The following is a 20337-nucleotide window of genomic DNA, read 5'->3' as shown; positions in this document are numbered from 1 at the left end:
GGATTTTTACAGGTTACCAAAAATCAAAGTGGGTATAGTACATTCAAAGAAAAAGTTTCATTTTATATATGGACAACAATATCGCACTTAATATCATATCGAAAATATCTTCAAAATAAATATATATAGATTTTTTAAATATACAAAAATAAATATAGAATTTCATTTGAAAATATCAATATCAGGAAAATGTAAAATATATAAAAATATATAAATAAAAGACTATTTCTCTTTTCCGATTGCATTCCTCTAAAATATATCAAGCAAAGTATCGATTTGTAGCTCAACTTACACGTAGAATATCGGTAATAACACTCCTAAACCTAAACAAAAATCCTATAACTTTTCTAAGCGGAGCTACAAGATTTATTAGAAGGATTATTGATACCTTATGTAACAGTATCTTAACAATACTTATCTAAAATAAGCCCATCTTCATTGTTTCTTAAGATATTTGCCTAGGAATTGAAATAATTTCAGCTATTTTTTCAAGAAGATCTTAGCTCCTTAGCCATCTAAAACTATATTTCCATTGTATTCCAAGCTATATAGCTTTCCGGGGAATTTCCTCCACACTTTTTGCACTACTCGCCGTGGGGCCAACAACCGATAGCGCAGCAAAGCGATCGACGGCGATAGAAGCCACTACAAATCGGGCCAATAAATTCGTGTGTAGTACTAGTGGCAGTGGCTCACCTTGGCTCGTTCTCTCTCTCCGTCTGGCCGTAACAGATCCGGCGGTTCACGGCCGGAGAGTTCATAACGCCCGGTCGTTGATCCCCGGCGCCGCCCTTGGCAAGGGCGAGCGCGTCTCTAACTCACCTGGGCCCTATTGCGCAATATCATAATAATGATGGTTACATCAATCAATTCGAAGTGTGTTGGGGGGGCTGTTGGCCAGGTATTCCCGGACGGGCGGCTAAACGAAACCGAGATCTCCAGCGAGGCGTCTGAGGCGGACCACTTTCACTGCTGGATCTCTCTCTCGGAAACGGCATTGTCACGCACTTTGCCGAAAAATATGTCGAATCTGTTGGGAACCATACTGGACTAGGCGATACCTGGTGATTACTATAAGAGTGGGTGTAGGTAGGTCTAGACTTTGTGGCTAGAACTAGTTGGGAATTTTAGTGCAACAAGAGGCCTCAAATCTAAATTGGGACATTCAACCTTTCACCTTTATTATATGTATATATTTATAAATATATTTTAATATTTTTAGATATAATACTTTATTTTATTATTTATAATTTTTTGTTTAATTTTCAGTTTTTTTTCTATAATATAGGTACATCTATAGTCGAATGTATATTTCAACTTCTACAACTTCTACTTTCCCCCTTAATTTAAAACAAAAATACAATTATTTCAGCAAACGAACCTGTTCTCGATGAATGAAAAGTGTGACCTCATGATCACTACTACATACTACAGATTGTACTATCAAAATAGTGATGCGTAGAACGAAAACAACTTCGTGGATGGGCATTACTCATCGGAACGGGTTAAAAACGTGGAGAGCAAAACATTTTCAAGATAGAGATAGAGGGACAGGTGGAATACATATACCCCTGTTCGTCGATGATTACCGAGCAATTGTTTAAAAAGTCGACTTTAGAGTGTCATTATATCAATGGTGTACTATACATATATTCAAGACAGTCCCTGGGAAAAGTATTTCTCAAAGCTAAAAATCTCTTTAAAAATCTCTTTCTTGAATTCCGGCTTTAGTCTATGCTTTGTTTTGGAGGGGTTGATGTCCACCTGTGGGGGATCACACGACTGAAGCTTAGCTACCTTGTGTGGTTTGGGCCAAGGCCGAGTGGATGTGGGTTTATTGGCCCACGGTTGAGGGTATTATTATTGTGTTTTGTGGCCATCTTATGAGTTATGTCAGGTATTCCAATATTCCTAATTTTTGTGAATTTTTGTTAATTTACTCGCTCCTTTGCTACACAGGAAATGGGCACACTTAATAAGGCGAAAGTGTACTTTTTATACCCTTGCAGGGTATTATAATTTTAGTCAGAAGTTTGCAACGCAGTGAAGGAGACGTTTCCGACCCTATAAAGTATATATATTCTTGATCAGCATGTCCGTCTGTCCGTCCGTCCGTCCGTCCGTCCGTCCGTCCGTCTGTCCGTTTCTACGCAAACTAGTCCCTCAGTTTTAAAGCTATCTGAATGAAACTTTGCATATAGTCTTCTATATACTCTCACTGCTATATATGTCGGAACGGGCCGGATCGAACAACTATATCATATAGGTGCCATACAAATGCTCGATAAATTTTTAGAAACTTGGCTGTTTTTCAACATTTTTGCACTATTATTTAGATATGGCCATTTTATTTTAGAATTTCCGTAAAAATTTGATTAAAATCGGACGACTATATCTTATAGCTGCCATAGGAACGATCGGGATTTTAATAGAAAAAAATTATAACTTCGTTGTTTTTCAACCTATTTTTATCTACTCTGAGATATAAGCTTATTTTATTAGTGCAGAATTTTGGGATAACTTTTATGAAAATCAGACAACTATATCATATAGCTGCCATATAAACCGATCGGTAGATGTAGAGAATATGTAAAACTGGGAATGTAAAACTGTAACTGTCAAACTCTAAACATAATAAGTATAGGTAAAATCACTAACCATACAACATATAGACTGGTCATTTCATACAACGAAAATGGACGCAAAAATTTCTTAGCGTACGGTCCCATGTTAACAGTTTGCTGTTAGCGACAGACCGTCTGTTAGATTTTAGCTGTTAGCGACCCGTCCCATGTTAGCTGTCAGCTGTTAGCGTCAGGCCTTTACATGTATGCGTGTTCATGCATTCACGTACACGGGTGCATGTGTGCGATCATTTCATTTCGGGCCAGCAAGAATATTTGGTCTTTTGCTACTTTTCGCGCTAGGTACCCTAACAATATGGGCATATTCGCTATTGGGTTAATGATACAAATAATTTTATATGTTATAATATATTTCTTAATGTTTCAGCATTCATTTCATATTTGTTTACAATTCAATTCAGTGGCAGCAGTGAAATGTGTTGCATATATGTGCATATGTATTCGAATGAATAAAAATCCATCTACTGAGATAGGAAAAGGGCATTCACGCGCCACACAGAATGTGCGAGCAGAGGAAATACACTGACAAAAACTTTTTGAGTAGAATTAATTATATTTGTTTATTAATTGGTCAAAAATGTATATTTGTTTATTAATTCGTCAAAATCGATTGCACTGCATCAGATCCAAATTATTATTTTTGAAAAGAAATATCTCATTGGAGCTTTCAATAACTTCAGCCATTTTTGCGTGAATTTAAGTCCACCAAAGAAAAACGACTACAAAAGAAATCCAAACTTTTTTCTTTAGTGCAGAAGTCAACGCCAGCCTCGCAGTTCCCTTTAAAATTGTTCTTGTTTTTGGTACGATGTGCGAGTTCGGTCGCTTGGGTCGCAAACTCGAGATTGCAGCGATGTGCTTTCTACCTGCGTCGTTGTTTTTGTAAACCTTCACGGTTCCCTGATCACGAGCACCGACTCCAATATGCCCTGTTCCTATCTCAGTAGATGGATTTTTATTCATTCGAATACATATGCACATATATGCCACACATTTCACTGCTGCCACTGAATTGAATTGTAAACAAATATGAAATGAATGCTGAAACATTAAGAAATATATTATAACATATAAAATTATTTGTATCATTAACCCAATAGCGAATATGCCCATATTGTTAGGGTACCTAGCGCGAAAAGTAGCAAAAGACCAAATATTCTTGCTGGCCCGAAATGAAATGATCGCACACATGCACCCGTGTACGTGAATGCATGAACACGCATACATGTAAAGGCCTGACGCTAACAGCTGACAGCTAACATGGGACGGGTCGCTAACAGCTAAAATCTAACAGACGGTCTGTCGCTAACAGCAAACTGTTAACATGGGACCGTACGCTAAGAAATTTTTGCGTCCATTTTCGTTGTATGAAATGACCAGTCTATATGTTGTATGGTTAGTGGTAAAATCTAATGAAATAATTTCTGCAAGGCTATACAAACTTCGGCATGCCGAAGTTAGCTTCCTTTCTTGTTTAGGAATGGTATCCTTCTTTGAAACATACTTTTTATAAAATTCCTATATACAATCTGGTTGTTATTTATTTTAAAACATTAAATTCATAAGTTAGAGCTTCTTTATCACAAAATACAAATGAAAATGTTGAGTATTATTAATCATTTGTTTAGTTACTTGTTTCTTTTCTCCTTAAAAAAACCTTAATGCAGATTTATTAATAATTTGAAAACTAAGGCATTTTTTCGAATTATACTTAAAGCATTTCTGTGTTGGGGATTTTATAAAAAACAATGATATAAAATTAAAGATAAATATTTAAATTAAATTTATTTAATTTTTATTGAAATTAAATTGTTCAATTTTATTAAAATTAATTTCAGTATGCAGAGTTATTAACCTTACAAAAACTAACTCCACCGCTGTGATTTGTAGTGGCTTCTATCGCTGGGGCGGCCATCATTATCGGCCGTAAATATGGCCACATATATGTAGATGGTATTTGAGACTTCCGAATGGAACTAACTAACAACTAGGACTTGTGGCCATACATAAGTATTTGGCCTTGGCTACCAGTGCCTCACCTGTATCGGTCAATGACTCCCGCGACTCGCCGCCGATTAAGGCGCCGATTTAAGCGTGTTTAGATAACCGAATTTCTCCTTTTAGCCAAGAGTCAAAAGCGAAAACGAAGACGAGAGAGCCTTGAGGCACGTAGCCCTGTGAAGTAGGCCAGTATCCATGGCCAAGATGGCACAGGCAGCTGCCAAATGGTCAAGAGAGCTGCCAATGCTTAAAGAAAAGAGCACTCAAAGGGTGACTGAATTTTGTTAGCAAAGTTTTTCCAAAATATTTATTAAATAAGTAAAGAGGCCGCCCAAGTTTTTCTGCCTTGAATCAATTCAAATAAAATTGAAACTCTAGAATAATCTCTAAAAAAGCAAACTAAAACAAGAAAGAAAGCTAACTTCGGCACGCCGAAGTTTGTATACCCTTGCAGATTGGTTTTCATATTTATGTCATAAATTATAATGCCGAAAACAGACACTAAACTGAGTTACATACCATTTTACCTATACTTATTATGTTTACAGTTTGACAGTTACAGTTTTACATTCCCAGCTTTACATTTTCTCTACATCTGATCGCTTCTATGGCTGCTATATGATATAGTTGTCCGACTTTCATAAAATGTATACCAAAATTCTATAATAATAAGTAAAGCTCATATCTCAGAGTAGATGAAAATACATTGAAAAACAACGAAGTTATAATTTTTTCTATTACTTTCCCTATCGTTCCTATGGCAGCTATAAGATATAGTCGTCCGATTGTCATAAAATTTTTACCAAAATTTTGAAATAATACCAGAAGCTCATGTGTCAAAGTAGATTAAAATACGTTGAAAAACAACGAAGTTATGATTTTTTTGATTAATTTCCCGATCGTTCCTATGGCAGCTATAAGATATAGTGGTCCGATTTTCATAAAATTTTTACCAAAATTCTGGAATAATATAAAAAGGCTATATCTCAAAAATGATGGAATAATATTGAAAAACAGCCAAGTTAAAATTATTTTTCTAAAAATTTATTGAACATTTGTATGGCAGCTATATGATATAGTCGTCCGATCCGGCCCGTTCCGACATATATAGCAGTGAGAGTATATAGAAGACTATATGCAAAGTTTCATTCAGATAGCTTTAAAACTGAGGGACTAGTTTGCGTAGAAACGGACAGACGGACGGACAGACGGACAGACGGACAGACGGACGGACAGACGGACAGACGGACATGGCTAGATCGACTCGGCTGTTGATGCTGATCAAGAATATATATACTTTATAGGGTCGGAAACGTCTCCTTCACTGCGTTGCAAACTTCTGACTGAAATTATAATACCCTGCAAGGGTATAAAAATATCGACCAGCATAAGCATATTTTTTACTTATACAATTTTTTACTTATACAGCTAATTATAATTGGTCTGCTTAAAATGTACACAATATGTAAGCCAAAACTGCCCAAGTTCCGTATAAAACTGATGCCTTTTCCAAACTGCTGCCAAGCTAAAATAAATGTCTAGATTAATTGCCATATGCCGCCCATTTCCTCCAGCCTCGATCCCGCCGAGCTGTGGCTGGTTTTTAATAATTGATTTGATTTTCTTGCAGCTCGGAAAATGATCAAGTCAGAGGAAAATACCTAGCTGAGTCTGCTTTAGCTTGATTTGAATGCACCCTATATCCACTGATATCACACAAATTTCCTGATAACGATTCATTCTTTTTGTAATAAAAAAAAAAAAAATTCTACAAATTCCTGGCAGTTGTAAAAGTTTTGCCTTTAATTAAGGGGCCTCCAATAGTTGGATTTTGTAACTTGAAGCCCACTTTCGTTGCTTTTTTCTGCGTGCCAAGCATCGGATACGTTTAATTGAATATCCTGAATGCTGGCTGAATGCGTGCAATCTGGGACAAATTGCCTGACAGCGACAGCAGCCACGGTTACGTGTCGTGGGAAATGGAAAAACGAAACGAATTTTCACTTTCCACGGGGAGTGGCTGGGAGGCCGAACTGGTTCGGTCAGCCTCATTTCTGGGTTATGCAAGAGATAAGACGCAGACTCAAGGTTAAAGAAGGCAACGGTGGAGCAGTCCGAGATCATATTGGAGACGGAGACGGAGAACCAACCAGTTCCCGCAAATACATATATGTATACCCCACATATATCTGCATACAGAACACGGACAACCGTCAGCTTTTCCATCAAATCTTTGTGCAACTCAAGCGGTCGACTGGTTTCCCCCGACGAATGGAAAGCGAGAGGTTGCCATTGTCCGGATCCAGTCCCAGTCCGAGTCAGAGTTGCGCCAAAAATTTAAAAAAAAAATCTAATAAATATAAGGCAGTGCAGAGCGCGCCAGCTCTGTTAATTACTGTGGAAATGATTAAACATATATTGAAAATCAAATTCAACAGGCGGCGCAGACGCAGTCCGACTGAAATCGAAATTCATATTATTATGAGAGCAAATCGTGACAGCCCCTCGACGGCACAGTGGATCGAATCCTGGTCGATGTATAAGAAAAAGTTATTTTTTCTTAATTTATTTACTTCAATGTTTATCCTCTACTTGTACTCAGATTTTTTGGAAATCCTCTCTTCAAGGCTAAATATTATACAGGATACGCGAGGATACAAGTCAGGACTGGTCATTTGAGCTCAATGAGAGCGAGATAGATGGAATATATTAATTTACATTTCCAATAAATGGCATGTTTGTCTTCCAATTAATCTTTAATTTTTAGAAAATTCTCTACTGAAAGCTTAATATTATACAGGACTCAAACCCACCAATCAGGACTTTTCATCTGTGGTAATAATGAGCGAGATAGATGTATGATTTCATTTGTATTCCTTTATTTTTATACAGGACTCGAAACCTCAAGTCACTGGGATGATAATTGTCTTAAATTATTCAAAATTATATTCACGATGACTGGATTCTACTCCATATTTTTACCATCTTGCCTTAGTTACCCCTACTACCCACTGTAATGTGAAGGGAACACTGGACCCACTGTGCCGGTCACAGTCGCCGCCGCTTAAAATGCATCGGCCGCTAAGCATTATGCATAGTTTGTGCTGCACTTACGATCTATTAACCGCCGCAAAAAGTAGTGCAAAAGTAATTGTTGCCACGCACAGAACTCGTTGATGGCCAACGGCTGGCGGGGATTGCGGGATTGGTCTGCTCGGCGGCGATTACGACTATGACGTGAGCCAGGTTAGAGCCAGAGCCAGAGCTAACCCGTCTAACTTGTTGATTTTCGGGGCACTTAATCCACGACGCCCAGGCTCGGGCGGCGGCACAGCTCCGTCGAGTCAAGGCAGGCGGCTCGGCGGCTGGCTAGTGCCAGTTCTGATTGGAACGGCCTCCCAAGCGGTACAGTCCAGCTCCTCCAGCTCACTAAACTAGGATGTTAGCCTGCCGCCTGCCGCTGCTCGTGCTCGCGCTCCTCGCGCTGCTCCTCCTCGGCGGCAGTCGTGCCCAAATGGATACAGAGTCCGAAGTGCGTACACGTATTCCGCGGGGCACCGTCACCCTGGACTTTGGCCTGCTCCTGCGCAACCTACTGCTGAAGAGCGCCCAATTATCCTCGGCCAAGGCCAATTTGGCAAAGACCACGCGGCGGCCGCCACCGGCGATGACTACTACGACTCCAGCACCGCCGCCGCCGCCACCAAACCCACGTCGTCGTCGACCCATCTGGCATCCGTACTTCGCTTCCGGCTATCTGCCCTTTGACTATGACTATGCTGATCCTGCCGTGCCACCGCCGCCAGCTCCGCCGCCGCCCGCTCCGCAGCCACCGAGACGCATGCGTCCACAGCCACGTCCTGTGGGTCTATACAATGCCCCACGGCCAGCGGCTCGTCCGCCGCCGCCGCCGCCAGCGCCACCAGCTCCTCCAGTGCCACCTAGCTATGATTACGACTACGACTATGATGCTCCGGCGGCGCCAGCTCCTCCGCCGCCGCCGCCTCCACCACCAGCTGCCGCTCCGCGTCCAAGACCACGTCCCCAGCAGCCACAGCAGCCTGATCCCCGGCAGCGCCGTCCAGCGCAGCTGGGAGATCGCCTGGTCTATCAGTACGCACAATCTACTGGTAAAATAAGCAAACTTTTAACTAATTGCCGTACAATTGGATTCTCTCCGACACTTTGCAGATACCTTCTCTAGGCCACTGGCTCTAGGAGGCGGGGTAGCAGCGCTGGCGGGACTGCCGGAGGAGCAGCAGCAGCAGGAGGTGGACTTGGCGGCGGCGCAGGTGGCAGGAGCCACGGCTACGGATGCTGGTGCGGATGCAGATGCAGGTGCAGGTGCTACTGCTGATGGCAACGCTGATGCTCAGCCCGAACGATCTCCACCGCGATTTTTGGTCAACTACGAGAGTGACGATGACTTCTTCGCCGGAGGAACTGGACCGGGTTCCTCAGCCAAAGACGGGTCACTGCCCCCCAGCCAGCAAGCGAGCTCGATTTCCGGATCCGCCAGCGGCTACGGCTTTCCTCCGACTCTTGACTTCGGCGGCCTTAATCGCTTCCCGACCCCCAGCCATCAGCAGCAGCAGCAGCAGTACTTCTTTAAGTAAGCGGTGTTTTTTTTTCAAATCCTAGTTATTATGCGTTGCAGTGTGCGCAAAAAATTACCTTCGTAAACTAATAAATATCATAAAACGTAAAATGATTCCCGGGGGAGAACCACCCGTTACCCACCGTCCCTCCCCTGAGTTTTAAATTTTGGGGGAGTATGTAAATATTAAAATTATTTCTATACAGTCAAGCTTTTATTAACGAATATTTAAAAATAACGGATTGGAAAATCAAAAGCTGGCAGTCGATACCGACAGAAGCTATCGATAAGAAAATCGATTGCTTGGCACTAATTCTGATCCCAAAAAAAAGGTATTTTTTGGTATATTTTACAATCGCTGCCAATATATTTGCACATACTGCATGCGGCCATACTGGGGTGCCGCCTATCGATTTCCTGAGTCTATCGTACTTTGTACGCCTCTATCGAAATTTTAATTAAACGTGAAGAAAAATTGGAATTGAACTGAAACTGACAAAGTGCCGTAAATGGAATCCGGAATCCACTGAATTCGTCGCCCTCGTGATGCGCAGCAAATGCGGACGTGTAAAACGCAACGCGTGTGAAGTGCAGGCGACCCGTAGCAAAGCAAATAACAGCAGCAGGGCAAAGCAGGCGTGAAGAAAGCGACGCATGAAGAAAAATGAATACAGATATGAAAACAAAAAGCCAGCCGCGTAGATAAATTAGCAAGCATTAATTAATTGCTGAATGTAAGCCGTTAGCTGTAGCAAACCCCACTCTTTTGACAGATTTATGCATTTTCCAATGTCTCCTGTGCGCCCCTCTCTCTCTGTCTCTCTTGCCATGCCTGTGTGTGTGTATGTGCATACTCTTCTTTTTCCCGTTTACGTTTCGACTCGCCTTCGCCTTTGCTGAGAAGTGCCAATTTGTGTATGTGTGTGTGTCGTCGCATTGATTATTCGCCCAATGGACAATTTGTGGCCCGAAATTGTATCCCAATGTGTCCTGGATCAAAGCTTAACAAACATATTTTGATTTACATCTGATTTCGGTGCGAGTCTGCCTATTGTGCAAGAAAGAGCTGGCACGAGTCGATCCGTACAAATACACGGCAATTGTATGTATTTATCTGCTCCCGAGACTGTGTGAGTGCCAGTGCGTGTGTGTGATGTGCAAGCAAAACAATTTAAGCAATTCGAATCGAAGTAAAGACGAAAGCTGCTTCGCCATCCCGATTCTGATTCCGATCCCAATCCCAATCCCGTGGTGCACAAAGTGCAGACGCCGACGAAGTCGCCGCGGCCGCAGCAGCAACGTCACTAATCAAGCAGCAGCAAAAACAACAAGAGCAGCAGCATCGCCGATGACGACGACCACCGTCGTGCGTTTTTTTTCCTTATTTTTTTCGTTCTCTTTTATTTTATTTTTATTTTTTGCCGTTTGCTGCTCGGTGTGTGCTTCGTCCGCACCCTAAGAGAGGCAAACAAAAATCAAAGCGAATTAAAGAAAATGTACTGCAACAATCTAAATGAAAAGGCACAAAACAATAGCCCGAGCAGAGTAAAAATTCAATTGAATTTGTGTCGCACGAAATGCAAAACAACAAGCGACCGACCAGACGAATACATGTACATGCATGTACGTACGTGTTTGTGTGAGCGGTGTCCATGCCCGTGTATGTGTGGGAGCGACATGGCTGCTCTTTGTGCAAGAGTGTGTGGCTATGAAAAATAGGCGTGTTTCTGTTTCGCGTTGCGAGTAAATAATGCCAGTCGCACAAAGACGGGGCCGGGGCTAATTATCAAGTATTTAGCCAGGCTGCGAGTAAACAATCGCAGCAGCAGCTCAATCGCTCCCGACTCGCCGCTGCCGGCACAGATACGCAGACGCCCCCGCACTGCCCCAGCCCATGCACATGTACCCAGAGGCGTTCCATACTAATGCAGGCACATGCATACGTCTGCGAAATTCGCAACAGTGACAAATGCACCCCTTCGGTTTGTTCCGTTACTCCTTGCCAGTGTGTCTGGCTTAGTGTGTATGAGTGTGTGCTTGTCTGTACTGGCCATGGCGAACTCTGATTCCCCCGAAGGTTAGCGGGCACGTGTGCATCCCCTACACCCAGCACCCTACGCCGAAACAGAAAACAGAAATGTATTTATTATCCGCCTGCCAGGAAAGTTGGCAACGCGCGCCGCCAAGTTGGTAACACACGGGCAAAAGAAAATAGCCATAAACGAGGCCAGGCAGTAAACACACATATTGTGATAAGGGCCGCCACCGTGAGGCGGAGGAATTCTGAATGATTTGATTTGTGCCCGCGTCCGCTCCCGTTCCCACTCCCGACTGGCGACGGCGATAGTGTGCGTGAGCTGGCCCGGGCGTGAATCACTTGATCGATTTGATAATCAGTTTTTCGGCTTTTCACCGTTCTCCGTTGCAAGAAAAGAGCCCCTGCCTACCTCTCGCCCCCTACTTTTCATATACACCATCATCTCCTGCCTTCCCAAACCCATTTCCATTACCATTTTCTTTTCAGACCCCAAGAATTCGTCGGGACTTGAGCTCTGCTCTTTGGATCCAGATGACTCAGCAATGGAGGTCTGACTAACCCGCAAATTCCCCGCTCTTTTCTCCGAACACAGAGACACCGAATAGAATACGAGCTGAATCAGGATCAGTGCCAAGAGTTGGTAAAGAGGAGCACTGTGTGAGCTGGGAGCGCGCTGGGTGCTGGAGCATGAGAGACAGCCATGCCTTCGGCACGACCTGGTAGTCTCAAGGATCCGGAAATAGCCGACCTGTTCAATAAGCATGACCCGGAGAAGATATTCGAGGATCTGCGCGAGATCGGCCATGGGTCGTTCGGTGCGGTCTACTATGCCCGCTGCAATCTTACCAAGGAGATCGTGGCCATCAAGAAGATGTCGTACACCGGCAAGCAGAGCCAGGAGAAGTGGCAGGACATACTCAAAGAGATACGGTGAGTAACTGGATGGGACTCCATTGCCGGCAATTGATGAATCACTGATCTCTGCTTGTTCTGCAGCTTCCTTCGCCAATTGAACCACCCGAACACCATCGAATACAAGGGATGCTATCTGCGCGAATCGACCGCCTGGCTGGTGATGGAATACTGCGTCGGCTCCGCCTCGGACATCATCGAGGTGCACAAGAAGCCGCTGCACGAGGACGAGATCGCCGCCATCTGCCTGGGCGTGCTCAGTGGTCTGAGCTATCTGCATTCACTGGGACGCATCCACCGCGACATCAAGGCGGGCAATATTCTGCTAACGGACAACGGTGTCGTCAAGCTGGCCGACTTTGGTAGCGCCGCCATCAAGTGCCCGGCCAATAGCTTCGTTGGCACGCCCTACTGGATGGCCCCCGAAGTGATCTTGGCCATGGACGAGGGCCAATATGATGGCAAGGTGGACGTTTGGTCGCTGGGCATCACCTGCATCGAGCTGGCCGAGCGCAAGCCGCCCTACTTTAATATGAACGCCATGTCCGCGCTCTACCACATTGCGCAGAACGAGTCGCCCACACTTCCGGTAAGAACTAGCTTTGTTTTTTACAACCTTAATTCTCGAATCTTAATGAAAATCATGAAAGAATCCCTGGATGCCTTCAGTTCTAACCTCCAATCCCCTTTCCTTCTGCAGAAGAACGACTGGTCGGACGCGTTCTGTAGCTTCGTCGAACTGTGCCTCAAGAAAATGCCCGCGGAGCGTCCTTCGTCGGCCAAGCTGCTGACCCACGCCTACGTGACCCGGCCGCGCTCGGACACCGTGCTGCTGGAACTGATTGCTCGCACCAAGTCGGCGGTGCGCGAACTTGACAACCTCAACTACCGCAAAATGAAGAAGATACTCATGGTGGACACCTGCGAGACGGAGAGCGCCGTGGGCGATGCCGATGATCAGCAGGACGACCACGCTGGCGGTGACAGCAGCAAGAGCAATAGTATTACTTCGGAACACTCCATACACTCGGTGGGTGTATCGGCGGCCAGTAGTCAGGTGAGAATCTCTGCCTGCCAGCAGTTCTGAGCTCCCTGTTATCATGTTTCCTTTATGTTGCAGAGCTCCTCATCCAATTCCATACCGGCTGCAGCCCAGAATCATCACCATATCGCAGCGCACCACCATCAGCAGGCGGCGGCCGCCGCTGTGGCAGTGGCCATGCAACACCACCACCATCACCATCCGCAGCCCAGTTGGCCAAGTGGTCAGCAACAGCAGCAGCAGGCGGGTCCACCCGGGGCCGTGTCCCGCAACTCGTCGCGCCACCGCAACCGGCCGCCGCTGCCCAATATCATGCACAGCATGAATAACAATGTGACGCCGACGAACTCGGCCTCGGTGGTGCCGGCGCCAGCGCCTACTCCAGTACCGGCGCCACCACTCACCGTGATGCCGCACCTTGGTCCGATGGGTCATGGTGGCGGTGCCACTGGTACCGGTGGCAGTGGCGGAGGCTCCCCGGCATCCGGCGGTCCTCTACCGGATCGAATGCAGCCCATCCAGCCGCGCTACCTGACAACGCCCGCCGCCCAGGCGGCTGTATACGCGGCCAGTTCCGCCTCCTCGCAGCAGGCCATTTCCAATGCTGTCAACGATCACGGTCCCAACAACTTTGCCACCATACGCACCACGAGCATCGTGACCAAGCAGCAGAAGGAGCACATGCAGGTGAGTTTTTCGCGTTTTCCGTATTATGTTTCGTGTTTCGTTCTTCGTTCTTCCCGCCTCGGCCATAGATCTCTCTCAGTGTGCTCGCTCGCTCTATCTCTTGTTGGGGGTTGCAGCTTAGACCATTCCCTCCATGGGTCACGCCTGAGTGGTAGTCGTGCGTAGTTTAGGCTTCGTTAGCATTCCATATCAGCGATACGCGTCCTTTGTGTGTGTGTGTGTGTTTGCCTCAGCGTCAGCGTCATCCAGTTGCAGTTGCAGTTCGTGCCATTTACCCCGCTCGCCATTTCCAACCCGCTTCCGCCTACCCCTCTAACTTTTGCCCACTACTACAAGCTCTCTTTGTTGTGTTTATTGTTCTACTCCCGCATCCTCGAACAGGCGCGCTATAACTTGTGCTCGCAGCTGTGCGGTGGCGACCACATCCACAGTCCCCACAGGCGGATCGAGGGCGGCGGTGGCAAGCAAGAACCAATATCAATACCAATACCAAAAACAAAACCAAAACCAATACCAAAACCCAAACGCCGCTGTCCCTGTGTAATTTCGTAGCCAGAGAGCGGAGGTGCCAAGCCAACGACAAATAAATGTTTGAAAAGCAGTCGCTGCCACAATGTACTTACTGTAGTTAGAGAAGTGTTGCCGTTGCACTTACATTTCGCTGCCGTTCCATCGCATTCCAACCCACCAACTAGTGCCCATCCCTGTCATCCACCCACTCATGCCTTGAAACGCTTCTGTTTTTCACACTTTTTCGCTTTAATGCGTCACTAGCGCTTGCAAATAGTTACAGAATTGTTGTTAATTCATTAGTTTAGCTTTTGGTAGCGCCACCACTTGGTCCATGCCACACCTGGGGTCTGTTTTTGGGACTGAATGTGCACATGTACTAAATGCTGTTTCGGAGTATATCTCGCGATTGTTGTCCAGTCATTAAAGCCACCTTACTCATTTTGTAGAAGCGTTCTAGAGCCACAAACCATTATTAACTTAATATTATAAAATGGTTTTAAATGACCTTGTATTTTGTATAATTTTTAGTGTAAAGGTTTCGAAATATAACTAATTGGGCTTTTTGCATTTTTATCAGTTTTATTCTGTCTTTTAAAAGACCTTTTTTCAATTCAACTTTTGATTAATTGGGGGAAATAAAATTTTATAAAAATGTAAACTTAAAACTTATCTCTTAAAACTTAAAACAAAATTCTCCTTAACTTTTCAAAAATGTATCTTCAAACTTTTGAAAATTAAATATAATCAAATAAAACGTTTAACTAATTTCTCTTGAAACTTTTGAAAATATTCTCTTAAAACTTTTAGAAAATTTTACTTAAAAGTTTAGAAAAATTCCTAATTATTCTTAGAACTTAGAAAAAATTGTCCTTAAATTTTTAAAAATATTTGTCTTAAAACTTTTGAAAATTTTCATTTAAAACTTGTGTATAATTTGACATATGAGAAAAATTCTCTTGAGACTCTTGAAACATTTATTTAAAAAAATTTATTTTAAAACATTTAAAATATTTCTCTTAAAACTTAAAAAAATCGACTTGCAACTTGACAAAAAAAAAAAAAACTCGATTTCGAAAAGTGTAGGTAACGACTTAGTTTTTTCTTTGCTTTGCGACTTATGTAGTTACTGCCTTGGTGGGGGAGTCACACTGTTCAAACGCGATCCACACACGACACCCACGCACTGCAGCCACAGGGTCACACTGGGCCAAAGCTCAACTCAATCCTCTCAATCCACATTCGACCCTGCAAGCGGGAGCTAGTAACTGTGTTTGTTGGTCATTTGTTGCTTTATCGTTTTAACTGTTAACTTGGGCTCTCTCACCTGGCGAGCCATACGTAGCAAGAGTACGTAGAAAAAAGCCCCGGGTTCAGAGGTGCAAGTCGAAAATCCCACAAAAGGAGCCATGTTCTGCGCGCTGTTTGCGCCCATTGAGGTTAGGTTCGAGCTGGAGCTGGAGCTGGAGCTCGACAGCGGCTGTGTAAGTTACAGTTATTCCGTGGGGCCCCGTAACTGTGTTCCCCGATCTCTCACATCTGTCGCATTGCCACGCCTCTAACCGCGCTAACCTCTGTCCTGTAACCTCTAACCATCTGTGCCTTCTCTGCCCATCCATTACATCGCGATCCGTGTTTGCGCAGGAGGAGATGCACGAGCAAATGTCGGGATATAAGCGAATGCGGCGCGAACATCAGGCGCACCTGGTCAAGCTGGAGGAGAAGTGCAAGGTGGACATGGAGGCGCACAAGACGGCGCTGGACAAGGAGTATGACACGCTGCTGCACAACTTTACACGGGAACTGGAGCGGCTCGAGGTGAGTTTTGCTTCGGGATTGACCCCTTGCCTGGTCATGACTCTCCTCCCTCCCCCCTTTCGCTTGCAGAACAAACACCAGCAGGACGTGGAGCGGCGGTTGAAGCAGACGAGCGCCGCCGAGAAGAAGCTACACAAAGAGATTACGTTGAAGCAGGAATGCGACCGCAAGGCGTACGACCTCAACCGCAAGAAGGAGTACAAGGCGAACAAGGAGCGCTGGAAGCGTGAGCTATCCATGGACGACACGACGCCTAAGCGGCAGCGCGACCTTACCCTGCAGTCGCAGAAGGACAACTTGAAGCAGCACGAGGCGCAGGAGGAGCAGCGCATGCTGCAGGCCCAGAAGCAGTATATCGAGCTGGAGATGCGCAAGTTTAAGCGCAAGCGCATGATAATGCAGCACGAGCACGAGGATGTGCAGCTCCGCGATGTGAGTGCCGTAAATTTCCTATAAATTTTCCCCATTTCCATATATCTCTGTCTGGCACAGGAACTCGGAAAGAAGGAGCAGCAGCTGCAGCAGGCTCACGCAATGCTAGTGAAGCACCATGAAAAGACACAGGAGCTGGAATACCGCCAGCAGAAGAGCGTGCATCAGTTGCGCGAGGAGCAGGTGAGTTCCATGAGCACCCTACCCGTTGGCTCCTCAAAATCTAATTCATTTCTTATTTATTTCCCAGATAAACAAGCAACACGACACAGAGTTGCACAATCAAAAAGACTACATGGAACGCATCAAGAAGGAGTTGGTGCGCAAGCATGCGGTCGAGCTAAGGCAACAGCCCAAGAGCCTCAAGGTAACGCGACCTTCCTTTGGAGTCAGTCGGAAAATATTGAAATTTGTTAAATCCCAAACAGCAAAAGGAGCTCCTGATACGCAAGCAGTTCCGGGAGACCTGCAAGACGCAGACGAAGCAATACAAACGCTACAAGGCCCAAGTGCTGCAGACGACGCCAAAGGAGCAACAGAAGGAGGTGATCAAGCAGCTCAAGGAGGAGAAGCACCGCAAGCTGACGCTGCTGGGCGAACAGGTTCACACACACACACACCCTTTTTTATGGCACCAATTCTTAATCTTACTTGGTGTTGCAGTACGAGCAGAGCATTTCGGACATGTTCCAAAGCCAGAGCTACAAGCTGGATGAGAGCCAAGTGATTGAGTGCCAACGTACCCACGAGCAGCTGGAGTACGAGCTGGAAATGCTCACCGCCTACCAGAACAAGAACAAAAAGCAGGCGCAGGAGCAGCGAGATCGTGAGCGTCGCGAGCTCGAGAACCGCGTCAGCGTGCGGCGGGGATTGCTTGAGAACAAGGTAAAAGCCAGCCGCCAGCAGCATTACCTCTGACCTCTCACGCTGACACTCTTCCTTTCCAGATGGATGCCGAGCTGCAGCAATTTAATCAGGAACGAGCCGAGCGCTTGCGCATGAAGCACGACAAGCATACTAAAGAGTTGGAGGCATTCGATAACGAATCAATTTCCCTAGGTTTCAGGTAAAAGTTCACCTAAATATCCAGTATCGAATGTCCTTTTCAAAGGGTTCCTTTTGCTTACAGCACTTTATCGCTTATTGAGGTATCCCGTGAAGCCTATCCAGACGAGGAGGGGAGCCTGTCTGGTTCCATGATTAGTTTAGCCCATAGCAATAGTTCAACGAGTTTTCCGGCTGGTTCGCTATAGCATCAAAAACAACAGCAACAGAAAATGTTTAATAATATGAACCACTTACATTTTAATGGAAATTATAAAGCCACAAGCAGGAGCAGGACAGAAACGGAAACAGGAACAGAGAGAACTGCCTACTAGTGTCCTGTTCTATTTGTAGAAATTATATAAACAGCAATCAATTAACAATATTAATCCCCGAGAAGGAGGAGGAACAGAGAGGAGAGCTGGACAAGCCCAAGCTTGAGTATTTTCTAACGCTGCAATAGTTTTGTATGGAGGAAATATCGATTCGAGAAGACAACAACAACCAAGCAACTAACATTTAAAACAATTTCAAAAATGATCAATCAAGGAAAAACAAAAAAGGAAAACACTAAAACATAAATAGTGGAGCTGGGAAAGCAGGGATGTGTCATTGAAAGCAACTTCCGTACGTTTCCAGCTCTGATAAATACATAATTATAAATGTAAGCAAAAAGAAAAAAAGAAAAAACAAATGAACAACAGTAACACAACAAACAAACAAAAAGAAGAAGAAGAAAAACTAAGCAAACAAAGAACAAGATTCTAAATTCGATTTGCAAATTGTTTAGCATTATCCCTTAAATTCTAATTTGATATTATTACCGAGTAACTGATTATTAATCCAATCGCCCTTTTGTTTGTTATAACCCCTTTTTATATATTTCTGCTCTCGCACTGCAAAAATAATGTCGTATATAGAACCATGTGTGTATGTGTATTTGTTAAACAAAAGCAAAAACAAAAAATGATGATAAATGTTATTTCCAATTGGATAGTCGAAGTCGAAAATCGAAGAGGAACTGCGCGATCGCAGTTTCGCCGATGGCACACGATCGATTGCCATTTTTGCATGTTGTTAGGTTCAAAATTTCTTTTTATTTACGTTATGTTTTTTCGACAATACAAATAAAAATGTATTTTTTACAAAAGGAACAAAAAAAAAAGAGGATACAATTATTATTTAATCGCTATGAAGAGAAGATTTGATGGCCAAATTTATTATAAACTCACGACAAATATACAAATGAAGAAGAGTTCGTTCGTTTTGTTTACAATTTAGTTTTGTGTGTTATAACGAAAAAGATATATAATAATAATAATAATAATAATAATAATAATAATAATAATAATAATAATAATAATAATAATACATACATACATACATCAAGTAAAATAAGCCTATTTTAGAGTTAATTAATGCAAATTGCGAAATGCTTAGTCAAAACAATAAAAATTGTATAGAAAATTCAAGCATCTAAACGTTTAATTATTTAACGATTTATGTTTTACGTGGAAATGTGTATATTATTTTGATTCAACACAAGACACCCATCATCGGAAGACACAAATGTAGAAGTTAATATTTTAGTAGGACACAACATAGTCGGGGGGGGGAAGGAGACCAAGCCTACGCACTCTTTTTCCGTAAATTAAGGTAAACGTATGTACAAACGTTTACTGGGAAGACAAGGACAGAAAACAAGGCAAGGGTCGGTTCCGATTATCATTATTATTATTACCATTATTATGAATGTGTGAGGAGCAACACGGAGGACCGGTGACGCGGTAGCGAGAGAGATAGAGATAAAGCACGGGGAACACAAAAAAACATACATATGTAATATTTTTTATGTTTATATAATTGTTTTTTTTTTTATTATTTTAATTACTATTATATAAATATAAATTGTATTTTTGCAATTACGGTAAATGAAGAAAGAAAACAAATAACAATTAAATTGATGCACGTCAATGTCAATAAAATAAAACTTATTTAAAAATACAGAAACCTTTGGTTTTGTGTTGTGGTTAAGTGGGTTTTCCTTGTGGTAGCCCAAAGTCAGAGTATAGCTGGGCGGGATTGTGTTCCGAGCGGCTTAAATATACAAAAACAGAACCTGCAATAAGGATTACAAGCAAATACACAACAGAAAATTAAAAATAGGATTATTTGTATAGTTATTTAAATTATTTTCGTTTTCTATTTTAATATTGTTACTTGTTAATTTATTTTAGAACAAAAATATCAATTTACTGATTAAATTAAATTATTTCCCTTTTCGATTTTAAACGATATACGTTTAGATTTTATTAAAACAAAATTCAGTTTACTGAAAAACTGGAGCTGAAATAAATAGATTTTTAGTGAATTAATTTTATTTTTTTTTTTTTTTCTAAAAGTACAAGTAAATCGACTAAAATCGAAAACTGAAATAATTTAAATTATATATGGATTTACATCATAAACTTTTAAATTGTATTGTTTAATAATTTTGTTTATTAATTTTTTTAATTTTTACAACCGCAATGCAACAATTTCTAAGAAAAAATTTTACTGGATTATTTTGAATTTTTAAAAATATATCTGCTAATGATATCGACAGCGAAAT

General features: G+C 43.1%; 2 protein-coding genes across 4 annotated transcripts; both read left to right on the top strand.

Moving 5' to 3' along the window:
* Positions 1-8051: 8051 nt before the first annotated feature.
* On the top strand, positions 8052-9306 carry LOC108083335 (actin nucleation-promoting factor WASL). Its single transcript, XM_041775035.2, has 2 exons — positions 8052-8776; positions 8838-9306. Exons 1-2 carry the CDS (start codon positions 8086-8088, stop codon positions 9260-9262), a joined length of 1116 nt encoding a protein of 371 aa, XP_041630969.2. The 5' UTR covers positions 8052-8085; the 3' UTR covers positions 9263-9306.
* A 346-nt stretch (positions 9307-9652) lies between these two features.
* Tao (Serine/threonine-protein kinase Tao) lies at positions 9653-19198 on the top strand. 3 transcript variants are annotated; one of them, XM_017179283.3, is made up of 13 exons: positions 9653-9977; positions 11874-12211; positions 12278-12782; positions 12894-13250; positions 13314-13922; positions 16077-16250; positions 16320-16682; positions 16743-16865; positions 16933-17049; positions 17111-17284; positions 17346-17567; positions 17630-17748; positions 17812-19198. In XM_017179283.3, the coding sequence occupies exons 2-13, from the start codon at positions 11982-11984 to the stop codon at positions 17933-17935; spliced, it is 3117 nt and encodes a 1038-aa protein (XP_017034772.1). In that variant the 5' UTR covers positions 9653-9977; positions 11874-11981; the 3' UTR covers positions 17936-19198. The 3 variants fall into 3 exon arrangements, with proteins under 3 accessions (XP_017034772.1, XP_070144053.1, XP_017034773.1); XM_070287952.1 differs by having other exon boundaries at positions 11768-12211; XM_017179284.3 differs by lacking the exons at positions 9653-9977; positions 11874-12211; positions 12278-12782; positions 12894-13250; positions 13314-13922 and adding an exon at positions 15670-15916.
* The last annotated feature ends 1139 nt before the right edge of the window (positions 19199-20337 follow it).

This window comes from Drosophila kikkawai, chromosome X (assembly GCF_030179895.1).
Source record: "Drosophila kikkawai strain 14028-0561.14 chromosome X, DkikHiC1v2, whole genome shotgun sequence".
Taxonomy (NCBI): domain Eukaryota; kingdom Metazoa; phylum Arthropoda; class Insecta; order Diptera; family Drosophilidae; genus Drosophila; species Drosophila kikkawai.
Note: the sequence above shows the minus strand (reverse complement) of the source record. Positions and strands in the feature narration are given on the sequence as shown.

Bases quoted from the DNA above. Each gene is read 5' to 3' on its own strand.
- Tao (XM_017179283.3), top strand. From the start codon at position 11,982: ATGCCTTCGGCACGACCTGGTAGTCTCAAGGATCCGGAAATAGCCGAC. The intron at 12,212-12,277 runs GTGAGTAACTGG...CTTGTTCTGCAG, and splicing joins GACATACTCAAAGAGATACG to CTTCCTTCGCCAATTGAACC. The intron at 13,923-16,076 runs GTGAGTTTTTCG...GTGTTTGCGCAG, and splicing joins AGCAGAAGGAGCACATGCAG to GAGGAGATGCACGAGCAAAT.
- LOC108083335 (XM_041775035.2), top strand. From the start codon at position 8,086: ATGTTAGCCTGCCGCCTGCCGCTGCTCGTGCTCGCGCTCCTCGCGCTG. The intron at 8,777-8,837 runs GTAAAATAAGCA...GACACTTTGCAG, and splicing joins TCAGTACGCACAATCTACTG to ATACCTTCTCTAGGCCACTG.